Below are 14,690 nucleotides of genomic sequence, written 5' to 3' on the forward strand. Positions count from 1 at the left end.
TGTTAATACGCACACCAATCACCTAGGCAGGTGTTAAAATGCACCTCCTGACTCAGATGATCTGGCAAGAGACCAGAGCTTCACATGTTTTCAACAAGCCCCCAGATATGCCAAAGCTAAAGCTTCCTGGACCACACAGAGTAGCAAGCATCTAGATTTATTTTTATGCAAAAGTTGTAAAAATTCTTTATGTGCAGATGCATGCATTTCTCTGTTTATTTAATTGTATTACTTATTGATATGGAATGCCATATTTATCATGTGCTAAATACTTATGTACGCTTTTCCTGGACTTTCCAACCCCTTCTATTGATTCACAGTCCATTCCTATCACAAACTATGATAAAATCAATGTAGCTTTGCAGAATGTTTTACTATTTAGTCAAGAAAATACCTGTCAATAGCTTTTCAAATTCCACCAAACATCATATTTTATTTAAATTGAAATTACATTCACTTTGAAGCAAATTATTTGAAGAAATAATTATTCACACAATTGATTCTTTCTATTCCAGAAGAAGGGGTTTCTCTATATTCCCATGTCTTCTATGTCTCTGTTATGGACTGAATGTTTGTGTCCCCCCCAAATTCACATGTTTAAACCCTAACCCCCAGAGTGATGGTATTTGAAGATGGGGCCTCTGGGAGGTAGGTAGGTTTAGATGAGGTCATGAAGGTGGGCCCCTCATGATGAGATTAGTGTCCTTATGAGAAGAGGAAGGGAGACTGGAGTTCTCACTCTCTCTGCTCTATGAGGACACAGCAAGAAGGAAGCTGTCTTCAAGCCAGAGAAAGGGCCCTTTCTAGGAACCAAATCAACCAGCACCTTGATCTTGGACTTCTCAGCTTCTGAAACTGTGAGAAATAAATGTCTGTTGTTTAAGTACCCAATCTATCATATTTTGTTATAGCAGCTTGAGTTGACTAAGGCAGTCTCTCAGAAAACTTTTGTTATTGGTAAATATAATCCTTATGTTTTTATATTTAATTGGTCTTTCTGTGGTACAGTCTCATTATTTCTAGTCAGTTTCAAATGGACTATTTTGGAATTTTCAAGTAGAAAAATATGGAGTCCCTTTGGAAAGATTTTTCCCTCCTCAAATATTTGAGGTTTCAGGTGGGTTATTTCTATTTTTTAATTTTGATATGGAATTTTATTTTTAAGAAGAGAATTTCATGTTCAGTATATAAGTACTTTAGAAATTTTCTACTCATGCAGGCATGCCATCAGTTAAGATCTGGAGTCATGCATTCAGCAAAAAAAATCTCTGCCACTGGTCAGATGCAGTCAACATGCTGGGGCCCTGGGATCAGAATGAAAGGATCCCACTCCTTCAAGACTGACTAGCGTGCTTGGAGAATGAAATAGTCATCTTCGGTAGAGTATGAAAAAATCTCATGACTTTATTTTTTTATTGATGAGGTATTCCATAACACAGAGAAAAAGCATCAAAGTTTTACTGTGGTAAGTCAGGACGGATTACGAGAGTAAGATAAACCTAATTTTTTAAACTCAAGTAGATATTATCCATTCAAAGAAGGGAGATGTTTGGTTGGACTGGGAGTGTCTGATTTGCTAGACCATGTAGATCATCTTTTAGCAATTTTTAAAATTAGTTTTGAGTGGAGAGATAAATACATTTATTATAAATTTAAAATCTTCTGAAATCTTTACTGGAAATTATCTGCTGCACAAAACAAAGGAGGGATGCTGGGGTCAATTCATAAGTTTCCTGCCACAAGAATATTTCACTTATTGCCAGTTTGCTCCCTTGACTGCATACGTGTAGATTTTGTCTATATTATTAGACAATAAATATTTTTTTTTCTACAAGTTACTCAGTATTCTGGATCCTGGAGCACCACATCATTATCTGCTGCTCCATGATCTTTAAATCATCTGTGGAACTTCTGTTGCCATCTATGTTGCTGTATAGGCAAAAATCATGAGGAACACATGATTCTCATTCTACCAAGACTTTCATTTCATGCTGTTACTAGAATGCTTAGAAACCTTGATTGTATGAGAAGGAGATTAGCTTTTTCCCTGGTGGAATAATTTCATTTTAACAGAAGTGTCATCTCCCTGAGCTAAATGTGGAAAGAATAATAGAAAGATTACAGATCATGGAAAAAACTAGAAAGGCGTTATTATAAATTATGACATGACTTCAGAGAGTACATCTTGATATATTTAAATAAACTCCTTAAAATTGAGGTAACTTGATTGCTCGGTTTCAATTGTCACATTTCTCATTTGCATCACTTTGATACAAAAGCACTCCCCACCATCTGGCTGATTTATAGACTTGGAAGCCCATTGAGGGTTCTGACTCTCCTTGCCTATCTGAGTTCACAGAAGGGACCTCTCTAACCTCAATAGCATCAGCTCTGTAGGTCAGTAGAGTATAACAGAAAGAGCCAAACTCTACCCTGACTTAAGAACTTGAAAAAAAAATAATAAGTCATGAAGCATTTCAATGACTGGATTTCTACTGATGTCAGAAAAATCTATGTATTTTATGAAGATGCTCAAGAAATTAACCAACACATAACTATGATTTGAGCTTTGTTAGTTTCTCTATACATACATTTTTACTATAAGAATTTTCAACTTTAATTTCGCCCAATGTACTTTTCTCTGGATGTTATTGAAATGAGCAGAAGTGAATTTTATGTTTGTTTCAGTGATTATTTGAAAGTATAGATCCTTTTCTGTTTCATTCAGGGGGAATTAAAGAAGTAGTTCTGGGGACCTTCTAGACACCAACTCCCAAAGGTGCCATAAATGCCTGTACACTAATATACCTCCAGAGAAGAAATTGCCCAAACAATAGACCCTGTGGCCTCGAATAAGGAACAGCTTGGATTGAGGAGATGGGGTTGATATAACATCATGGTTCCCAAACCTTATTCTGTGAAAAGAAGAAAAGAAAAAGAAGAGAAAGAAACACAACAATTGTAAATTTTCCTAAAGCTGAAGATATTAAAATTAAAGGACCACACATTATTATAAATATGCCCTCCCTATTCTTTTGGGATAAAACTCCCTTTTACGTTTGGAATTTTTGTGGTAAAAAATGATGGGTTCTTTATATAGTTAGCAACCATATGTCAGTCTCTCGTTACTTTATTTAAAATTATCCTGGTATGTGGTATCAAGGTGACTGAGAACCACTGTGTTGGCCACAGATGATGAGATGCACATTCAGTCCAGTGACCTTGGATCCTAATCCCAATGAGCCAATAAGTGTGAGGCCTAAAGCAAGTGAGTATACTTCCCTGAGCATTAATTTTTCATGTGTAGAAATGGGCTTTACACAAGTGTCTACTCAAGCTGTCTATAATTCAAAAATATAGCCCCCCAAACCTGATAGAATTAACAGTCATGGTGAAGTATTTCTACTTTCTAGAATATCTGTCATGTAATTTCCTGATAAAGAATCTTTTCTGCTTTTAGTCATGTGCTGAAAGACAACTTTTATGAGAACTCTTGACTACCAAAGGTAATCATCCATTTACTCAACCTCTTGATCAAAGTGTGGTGTCTGCTCCTAGTTTGTAAGTGGTACTTGAGGCACTTTTCTTTTCTACCAGGTGTTAAGTTTTTTGAATCTTCACAAGACAGAGAAGGAGAGAGAGAGTGAGTGTGTGGGGGAGAGAGAGGGAGAGAGAGATGTCACCTCTTCTCTTTCCCAATTATATTTTCCTTCCTTCTTTTCATCTATCTAACCTTCTAGAGTGCATTAAACAGATGTCCTGTTCCACCAAAAAGCAATACACAAAGACCAGAAAATAAGTGACATACATGATGCACTTTAGGAATGCACTTTAGGACCTGTGAAAAGTGAACATCTTATAGTAATGAAATACGTTGATCTTATTTCCCCCAGATATTTACAAGTTAAGAAAACAAAATTCCCAAAATTGTACTATGGTCTCAGATGGTATTTAAGAATCAGGAAGGTGAACTTAAATTTAGTATTTTTTGTAGTCTGTTGATGCATGAAAAATTACTTTACATTCAGAACACATTTTTCTAAGAAATTAGTTATGAATTTAGATGTTTAGGATAACCCTGGGGAAAATCAGCTTGCGAGTGAAGGTAATTTGCGATAAGAGTTATTGGAAAAGAATGTGACAGGAAAAAATCTACAGGTCACTATTGAATAATAAGCTCATTTTTTTCCTCTCAGAATTGATATTTTAGCCCAAATTAAGCAGAAATGTATTGCTTATTGTTATTTTTACCATGGTACCAACTTACACTTTAAACATCTACATTATACTTCGTTACACTTTTTACTCTAAGGAAAAGTAGGTTAAATAAAAACCTAGGACTTGATGTATATATATGTGTGTGTGTATGTGTGCACAAAATATATTTATATATGCACACACATACATACGCACACACATATACATATATATAGGTTGTATTATATAACATGGTATATGTGTGTATATTCAGCTGGATAGTAAGGACAGAATGAGGATAGTCCTCAGGAAATGTAAGAAATAGGATGACCAAATAATTTCAACAGTGAGTCTATAGGAGTTAGTACACACATGCCATGGTTAATCCACATCTTATTTTCTTTAATAAAATAACATGCACTCCGAGTGAGACCTTTCTTCAACATACGTGTGCCCTGTGCATGTTCTTTCTAAGTGGGCTAGTTTTGTTCTCATGCCATGGGAGCAGGTGGCATGAAGCTGTTTTGATGAGGTTAAAAGGCTCCTCCCCTCTTTCCCCAAGCAGCAGCCTGAGGTACGTCAGCAGTAATTGTGTGCCTGGCTCCGCTGTGCAGGGAGGGTGGAGGCAAAATTGATATCAAATAAGGGTATCAAACTGAGATCTGGATGTTCCTTTTAAGTTGTTGCTCATTTTCATTAGCCATGCCAGGGGTGAAAAGCTTATAACTTAAACATCCTCTGTAGTAAGAACATTTATTTTTGATGGATTTATATTTTTCTTCTCCATAAAGACTGAATTAGTGTTGTAGTGGATATAAATGAAGGGGTTTCTTTATCCTCTTTTCATTTTATTATCTACTAATCAGACTTCAGCTCAGATAGATAAAAGAGAGAGGTTCTGTTGCCTAGATGTGAGGCCTTTAATGAGGATGGGAAGCCCCAGGGAGCCGAAATCCGAAGTAGAACGATGCTGCTTTCGGGTTTCTTGTCATTTCTTCAGTTGCTTCTTCTCCTCCCTTTTCCAATGGGCCTAGTAAGCAGGAACTATCCAAGGTGCTAGAATGCTGGCAGCTTTGCCGTTCAATGCAGACGGAGTGCAGAAACAGAGAAGAAAGCTTACTGCTTATTTCAGAAGGTAGGTTCTTTGTTTCAGAATCCCTGATTAATCAGCAGCAGCATCAACAGACTAAGGCAGCTGGAGAGGAGAGAGAGAAGCAGGAAGGGAGGGAGTCAGGGGCACGGAGGGAGGGAGGGGAGAGAGAGAGAGAATGAGAGAGAGAGAGCTGGTTGTCACGGGGGAGGGACGATGCCACAAGCTAGGCTGCTCCAAACCTTCTGTATGTAAGTGGCAATGAGAAAGAGCATCTTTTTGGCTGAAAGGAGATATTTAGAAAGGATGTTTCTGATTTTTTGTTTTCATTTATTTTTGTCTTCACAGAATATAATCAAATGAGGCACCTTAGCCAGCCTGGGTGATTGCTTCGAGTCTTGTAATCATCTGTGTAGCAAAGTGGGTAAAATCATTCAATTTCTTTCCTGCTGGACCTGGAAGGAGAGGGGCTCTGTGTTCATCCCCACCCATTAGCTATGCCCTCTTTTCTCTGAATGTCGATTTAAGGAAGCAAGCACCTGTCTTCTGCCACCGCATTTTCCTAGCAAACTTTAAAGGCCATTTTATCTGATAGGAAGACCATCAAGAATGCTCTGATCTCTAGTGATGAAGAATCCGGGAGTGGACACTTTTCCCATCCAGGTACAATGCACTTTAATTGAAGAAAAACTGAGCTGAACTACAAGTCTATTTCTTATGGTGCTGGATTACTCCTACAGAACTGCCCTGAGATCAACCGTGAGAGAGGGCTCTGACAGACACAAGTCACCTTCTGATTATTGCACTTAGCTCTCCCTGGGGACTTAAATTTTGGTATGTATCTCATTTTTCAGATTCTCTAAGCATGCTAATTGAATCCAGCACTAAATAGATCAAGCAATCTGGTTATGAAATGGAATGGATTTTAGCTGGATATACTTAATGCTGAAGTTTGCCTGTCTTATTAGGTGGAGCAGAAATAAAGCCACAGCAAAGGCATCCAGGGCTTTAATGAGCCTCAGGCTGTTTTGTATCTTCTTATTCACTTTGTTACACTACCACAGAAATAGTTAAAATAGATTTTCCTTGGTAAAATAAGCCATGTTGAATTATTAAAAGCATTGAAAATATTTCCAGAGTATTAATTGGCATTCATGTTGTGCATGCTAGCTATTTATCTGTTATTCCATACCATAAATATTTTACACCAGTCTCTTTGCACCTTTGTGTCAGCCCAATTTAGTGTTCTCAAAAAAAAAAAGGCACAGTATCAAAAAAAAAAAAATCCAAATCAGACATACACCAAAGCTGCAACTGCTTCTTCCTAACTAGTTAGACAGAAACCTCTTTGAGAAGCGCGTATTTTAATACCACTCTACATCTGGAAGATATCGTTATTCTCATCACAATAAATATTTTCTATAGACCTTTAGGGGAACTTGTTTTACTTGAGACACACTTACTTTGTTGGGGTGCCTCTATTCTAATTTTTCCAACTGCCAGCAATATTTTAAATGTAAGAAATGTAGGTATTTCCTATCAGGAAGAACTATTACAAGAAATAATATTGTTCATTTCCATTAGGAAATCCTAAAGTTGTTTTGGTATCGTAGAACTGAATTCTTTTTTCTAGATATAGCCCCCAAATAAGGGAATCCAATTGAAGAGGTTACAAAATGTAGTTTTGGTTATTTTTAACATGCACGAATTTATAACAAAGTACCGTGGAATAATGACTGTAGAACCAGAGTGAAAACTAACTCCTCTCCTAATTCTTCACATTTTAAACAGTTCTCCAATTTATTTTCCATATTGTTAAGTGGTAAATAAATTAATATGATAAAATGTGAGCCACAAATGCTGAAAATATTTAGTTTTTCTGTGGAAAGTGCAACATATGTTTGCCAACTCAGCAAAGACGGGGATTCTGTGAAGGACATTGGCAGCTGAGAAAATTAGTGGAAATAGACCTGAGGAAAACACCACAACTTCACAAGGAACTATAGAGAAGCCCAAGGACTTGAAGCATCTGTAAAGTTTAGAGAGAGAAGAGTAAATACCCTAGAGACACAAAGGTTGGATATTGTTTTAAAAAATAAATAAGTCATAGGCTCCCAATTCAATTAGATGGTTTCTATTGTAGCTCCAGTCAGCAATTATACTGACTATGTCTACTTTGCAAATACTGCCTTGTAAGCATTTGGAAACAGTTGGCGGAAGGCTCAAAAAAGTACTTAGCCGTTGACATTTTGCATGAGTCCTTAAGACTAGTGAAATGTGCAGTCTTTTTAGACCATAAGCAAATAGCACCATGACAACCTGGAAGTTGGGAGGAATATCCGATTTATGATGATACTACATGATCTATGCTCATTTTACCCATTTTGGGAAGGGAGATAGTGGAGAAAAACTCTCTACAGAGTAATCTGCTTTCCGGGAAAAAGCAATCAGTGTCTTTGTAGCTACTTCAACAAGCTCTCTTGGTTTTAACTCTAACATTTCCCATTTTGGGCAGACAGCTGCATTTTGATGACAGTGGAATGAGAAAATGAGCGTGACCATTTTGGGGTGGAGGGTAGGATTTCAAGCAAAATCAAAGTGAAATTATAGGACTTATTTTTGACATTATAAGATTTTATCAGAAAAACAATTTTGACATGGTTTACATAGGTTATGGATTAGAACTAGGCAATTTAGTCTGTTGATTTGGTCCTATGTGAAGTCAGCAGATTTTAGATATTAATTTGCATACATATTTTACATATGTATATGAAGCCTGATTATTTAAATACTTATATTTTCACAATGTGTTTTCAAATCGGTCTGAGTACATGCAGAAAATGTAAAAGATCTTTTTCTCCTGCTGAACAAAAATATAGTCAAAATTGCCTTGGGAAACTTTTATTTGGATAAACTGATACTACTAGGCAAAGTAGAATTCTTTCCCGGAGAAGATGCAATGATTCAAGTGGGAGGAAAAATCAAATTTTAATAACTCAAATTCTAGTAACTTCCACACAGCAATGAGACAGGTGTGGTTTGAAACCTCAGAAATGAGTAGGAGTGGGGACTGGAAAACTTTCCCATGTGCAAATAAAATGAAAAACATAAGTGTGAAATGAAGGCAAAATGTCTAGGCTTTCCATCGGGAAATTTATTTCCTTGGATGTATTTTGTTTTTCCCAGTTAACACAAATAGCAGCATAATGATGGCACAAAATAAGCTTCACCTTATTTTAGCTAGAACGTTATCTTACAGGGTTAATCGTGACTGAAAATGTAAGAAACTTATAGAACTTTAAGAATTTGGGAACAGTTCTCTCCCAAAGAAGAGATTTTTCTTCCTCTACAGCTCAGTATATGTAGAAATTATCTGGATTAATGGAGTTTTCACAACTTTGTATCTTGGAAAATCAAAGTTTCAGATGGAGAACAGCTCCACTTCAGAAACACTGAGCAAACATTTTAAGAAGAGCAAAAAGAACTAGTCCCCGTGAGGGCCAGTGGACTAATTCACAGATGATACAGTTATCTTAGAATCCTGCTTTTGGTAAATGATGGTAAATGGTCGACAGAAAGGCTCTATCTGAGAAGTCAGTGTCCACACCCACCTGAGCCAGTCCTTAAGGAGCCAGAGTGGTTGATGTCACACTGCATGAAGTTACACTAAAGGAGGAATTTGTTCCGAAGTTTAAGAAAAGGAAAGCGAAATACGTTAACATGTATGAGAAAATGGCATGCCTAATATTTATTTGACTCTCTTGTACACCTTTTCTTCAAAAACAGCCTATAATTATTAACCAAAAGCCTCTCTACTATGGGGGTACCCAAGATCGACACCAGTTAGTGCCACATTAAATATCCTCTGGTAAATTGAGGCCACACAAAATTGATTCCTTAATCTACAAAGAGAATAACCCATGTAAATGTATGATTTTAGTTAATGTTTTTGCATACATTTATTTCTCAAAATATACCCCAATTTTTTTTGCTTTACCACTAAAAGTCATGTAGTATCTCAGCTTCTTGAGTTTCCTGGATGCAAGCTGTGACTACAGAAAGAGAAAAAAGGAAGTGAATGTTTTATTTTCTATGGATTCTATTTGGATATCCTTAGGTATATTTTACGCTCTGCATATATATGTAATGGATACTTTTATTTCAGTGGAAACAATTATATAGAAGTGCAATGTTACTTTCGGCTCTGGGCTCAGCATTGGTGAGGCACAGTGAGGATTTTACACAAAAGAAATAAGGAAATGGTTAATTCCATAAAAAGTTAAAATGCTTAATATTTTAAATATGATCTGAATCACACCATTTTAAGTTGGTTCATCTTAGCTGAGTGGAGTGAGATTTCAAATTTTGGGAAGAGTCAGAGTATTATACAAAGTAATCTTTCTGAAGGGTGTGGTCAATAGGAAATAACAAAAGTGAAAGAATAAAATAAAATAAAGCTGAACAGTTAAACATATAGTTGTATGTAAACCAACATCTGTAGCTTTTATTAGAATGGCAATGATTCTAAATACAGTAATTCAGAAACTAGACAAAAGGAATCTCTTATGAATGCAGAATACAGCAGTGAAAGATAGGTGTAAAGTGAAGACATGAAGCTATCTGTGATTTGTGAATTCTGATCTCGGTCATTTTAGGTGCTCTCCTGGGAGAGTTTTTATTTTAAATATTTTTTTAAAATATTGGTCACAACTTCCAAGAAAAAAAACACATACACAAAAGTCTTGCACTGTTTGAATCAATGCCGTTCCAAAGAAAACATATCTGCCTTTTGGGTGAAGACTATGGATGTTCGCTTCCAACCAATGCTCTAGGGGGGGCTAAAATGTCTAATTTGTTTTCAGCAAAAATGGCTACAGTCACCTACCTGTTCAAATGAAAGGGCTACTCGTAAAAATGCAAAAGTTTCCCTTCAATCTTACCCACTCTGTTGTTACAAATATCCCACAAAATAACTTGAGGTCTAGTAGGGTAGACTCTCTTATTTATTGTGATATATCTAGAGATGCTGCCTTAAGGAGAGGAGCCCACGTGCTTCTTAACTACAGTCTTCTAAGATGCCGACGTTAGGAATTAGGTGCTCAAGACAAGCCTCTATAAAAGGCTGTATACAGTATAGGATTGTTGTTCAAGGGCCAGAAATGAACTTAATTTAACATCCAACAGTCAAAATTCAGCCAAGTCTTTAGTGGTAACAAACATACCTCATTCAATATCTATCTTAGCCATAAACATCAATTTCTGAAAGACAAAAAGATTTTTGAGCATACTTGTCCATAGGATCTCACTGCATGGAAATGGTAGCAGTTGTAATGACGTAGACACTGAACATAAGGTCTGCTCTCCTTTAGTGAGGCCATGAGTCTCTTTATTCATAGTTCAGTTGCCTGAGAAACAACCTTTGGCTTGGAAGGGTGGAGTCCAAATGTTTGAGAGGTGTGATGAGCTTTGTGGTTCTTATGTCCCAAAGTCCTTATTTTCTAGATGTGGAAAATGGGGCAGAATGGATAAGTGGTCTGTCTACACTGTGCCTTTGGTTAGTGGACAAATCTGTTAATTACTTTCATGGCTTCCATTTGCACATCAATGACTAAGAAAGTTGAAATACACTAAACATTCTGTTCACGTATGTTTCAAAGTAAAAATATGTTTATCGAGGAGTTATTACTAAACGTAATCTTGGCCACAGTTGAGAATTATGGAAAATATCTAATAGTAATGTTAGTGACTGATAATTAAGGTCATAGTTATTGACCACTTGCGTATATTTTCTAGCTGAATCCTCACAACATAAGGAGGTAACTGGTCTTCCAACCACAAGTTTTAAAAACGTGGAAACTGCAGTTTAACTTGCACAAAGTCATAGATCTAGGGGTGCCTTCGTTGGGATGTTTAGGCCATCCCGCTCAAATTCTCATCTATGTTCTTCAGGAGTGCCTCACTGCCCCCCTACATTGCAAACTACCTTTCACTTGTAGACAGGGAAGCCGATAAGTGTGATGCTTAAACGTTGGCAGCGCTCTTCCATTTTTAATTTTTATTCTTATTTTTGATGACTCGATATAACTGTTGAAAAGTATTCCATGTTCATCCCCAAGAATAGTGATCGTAACCATGACAAACTAATGAATGCCACTATTGCCACCTGAATCAGCGCCCTTGTCATACTGTATTGCAATTGTTTATTTATTGTGCTCTTATGCTGCAATGTGAGTGTCTATAGGGACGCAATTCTGCCTTTATCAGCACCTAGTTCATAACAGACACTCAAGAAATACTTGAGTGAACCAGTGACCATAGAGTCAGATATTGCTCTAACCTGGAAGACGTAAGCATGTTCACATTCATCCATTTTTCATTACTATCAGGTTTGGCTAGATTTCATCCCCCAAATTTTCATCTCAACTTAAAAAAAAATCTCATAATACAACTTTCCACAGCACAAATTTTTTTTGATAATGTTATTTAATATTTTCTCAGACTAAACATAATTTAAACTGCAGGCAATTTGAAAGACCACTTAGGAAGATCATTAATTTTCAGAGGGACACAGTTAACCTAGCTAATATTTGGATTATATAAACTGTATAAAGAATCTCTGGTGTTCCTTGGAAGGGAGGAAAAGTTAAGGAAAGAAATAAAAACTTTTGGGCAATGCCACACACAATGGGAAATAGACAGTTTTGCTCCAGGGCCAAGTGGGCGTGATCACCTTCCACCCCGAGGCATTGTCTCTAAAATCCTTGTAATACTGACTTGCTTGCTTCGCTATGGAAGAATTAATTGCCAGAAAGTTATGCAGGTCTTTTTTTTATCCAGGCGCTCCTCGTCCTGAAGTCCTTAGGAGAAGTGAATTGCCAATAACGGTAATGCTTTAGCTCTCTGACAATCATGTTCTTGTATTTTTTCCCAAAAATCGCAATCATTGGCCACTGTAATTTTTTATTCCTATGAATGCCCAGCACTTAATCATCTAATCTGATGGACTGATATTAAAATACAATTCAGTTACATTAGATGGTTGGTATTAAAGGACTATTTCGTTTGCCAAGCCATTATGGCTTAAAAGCAAAACAAATATAATAAAACTTAAAACAAACATCATGAATCAACAAACAATTCGTCTATTCTCTAATTCCAACAATTTCTTACAGATTGGGAAATAAATCCTCAAATTCAGAAGAGGTTTCAAATAACGTATGGATTGACTGGCAGCTGAAATGATAAGCAGTGAAGTTTCCATAGCTACGATCTAGGTTATGGAACACAATTATACTTGTAAAAAAACCAGAATGAAAATGATTTGTAATGGTAAGAATGAAAGTCGAGGACTTCTACATTAACTAGTTGAGGTGATATTTTAAAAATATCTTTCTGAGTGTTTTAAAGAAAGTAAAAGATGTAAAGGTAATTTGCAATTTTTAAATGGCCAACTCTTTTCCCTTGTTAATTGATTTCGCTTTTGATTTTTCAATCTGACTCAATTATAGTAGTTTCCTATACCACCGTGAATATGCAGTTGAACACAGTAAGCCTTATTAAGCTGGAAGGATAAAACTCTCATCTTGTATGTAATTAATTAAACTTCGGTTCTATTTTTGATTGATTACAGCATAATTTCTCTATCCCCTGGCTTCATTGATTTCCATGATTCATTGGATAGCTCTGCTTCAAGGCATGCTGATTTTCTTAACATGCTGGTTATCCATCCACCCATCCATCTATACACATATACACATTTGACATTACTATTGCTGCCAATCTTCCTGTTGTACTTTTATTATGATAATATTTGCTAACCTTATTATATGCTTATTACCATTGAGTTCTATGCAAAACTCTTTACAGTTATCATCTCTCTTAATCTTCACATCTATAGGAGGTCGGAGTTATTATTTCATCATTTTATAGGTGAGGGGAGTATGTATTGGCTCAAAGGCCTATGTTTTTGTTGTTGTGTTGATTTGGTTTTGGTTTTTAGGTGATCCTTTCTGTGCCTCAGTTTTTAGATCTTCATGTAGCAACAATAATGACAGTTGTCACTGCTTGAATTATCAGACTGGTCATTGATTAACGTGGCCCTGGTGATCTATGATGTTTGAGTTAGAGTATGAAGCCATTATAGAGCACCATTTTGGAAAATAATGGAGGGTCCAAAAGGGATTATTTACAAAAGGATTTATATCAGAAATCTGTATTTCCTTGATTACTGCTATAGTTCACATGAATGGTTCAGATTCATAAATCTTAATTTAAAATTGTAAGGAAAACTTAGAATAAGAAAGTTCATTCCAAATAATTATATCATTTTTTTTAAAGATTTTATTTTTTTCCTTTTTCTCCCCAAAGCCCCCCAGTACATAGTTGTATATTCTTCATTGTGGGTCCTTCTAGTTGTGGCATGTGGGATGTTGCCTCAGTGTGGTTTGATGAGCAGGGCCATGTCGGCGCCCAGGATTTGAACCAACGAAACACTGGGCCACCTTCAGCAGAGCAGAACTTAACCACTTGGCTACGGGGCCAGCCCCAATAATTATATCATTTTACTTGAACAAAAAAGGCATTATGCTATCAGAAATAAATGAAGCTTGGATCTGATATATCTTATTGGTATAAAAACACATTTTTGAGAAACAAAATCATGACTCTAATTATGTAAACCAAACGTTTATCTTCTCACGTAATATTTGCACTCTCACATTACCTTTCAGCTCAAGACCTTTGCCCTTTGATCTGTTAATTTCGCTGCTCTGAGGGAGTGTTTTCTACTCAGGCAACATTCATTTCATGTTATTTCAACTCCTCCGATTGTTATTTCTGTTGAAATATTTTCTCCAAGTAGATTCTACATAAGCTTTGGAGTTTGGGGCTGACAAGATAGTAGGGAGAATAAACAGCACCTTGCTTTCATTACCACTCTTGATAAGGGCAAAATGTATTCTCACCCCACAGGAAGTGTTCCTTTTTCATGATATCCTCCAAGATGATGAGTTCCAATCCTGAGGAAGACCCTTTGGACTCATTTCTCCAGTATATCGAGGATATGGGGATGAAGGCCTATGATGGCTTGGTTATTCAGAATGCATCAGACATTGCTCGAGAGAATGATCGCTTGAGAAATGAAACAAACCTGGCCTACTTGAAGGAGAAGAATGAAAAACGCCGAAGACAAGAAGAAGCAATAAAACGGTAAATATAAATAAAATTATTCCGAGTTTGTGCACAGAAGGGAATCTGTGAGTTCTGCAAAGGCTGTGATGTTGTCAACTGGTCAAGAAGAGGCTTGTCAAAGTTAGACTTGATGAGACAAAGTGAAAATGGTACCTCAACTATAACAAAAACGCAATCCACAGGATCCTCGCCTTAGCTAACAAAAGTAGTTTAT

The 14,690-nt window shown here is 36.5% G+C and overlaps 1 protein-coding gene across 7 annotated transcripts in view; it reads left to right on the plus strand.

Annotated features, from left to right (window-relative positions):
* Positions 1-4,763: 4,763 nt before the first annotated feature.
* The window catches only part of NYAP2 (neuronal tyrosine-phosphorylated phosphoinositide-3-kinase adaptor 2), a 257,163-nt gene continuing 247,236 nt past the window's right edge, over positions 4,764-14,690 (plus strand). For 2 of the 7 annotated variants that reach the window (XM_023642441.2, XM_070269342.1), the window contains exons 1-3: positions 4,764-5,332; positions 5,636-6,121; positions 14,258-14,494. In XM_023642441.2, the coding sequence (XP_023498209.1) occupies positions 14,274-14,494 (221 nt within the window). In that variant the 5' untranslated portion in view covers positions 4,764-5,332; positions 5,636-6,121; positions 14,258-14,273. Of the gene's footprint in view, positions 5,333-5,448; positions 6,122-14,257; positions 14,495-14,690 lie in introns of those variants that run through there. The other 5 variants (XM_070269340.1, XM_070269343.1, XM_001915660.4 and 2 more) reach the window with 5 other exon arrangements.

Source organism: Equus caballus, chromosome 6 (genome assembly GCF_041296265.1).
Source record: "Equus caballus isolate H_3958 breed thoroughbred chromosome 6, TB-T2T, whole genome shotgun sequence".
NCBI classification, from domain to species: Eukaryota; Metazoa; Chordata; class Mammalia; order Perissodactyla; family Equidae; genus Equus; species Equus caballus.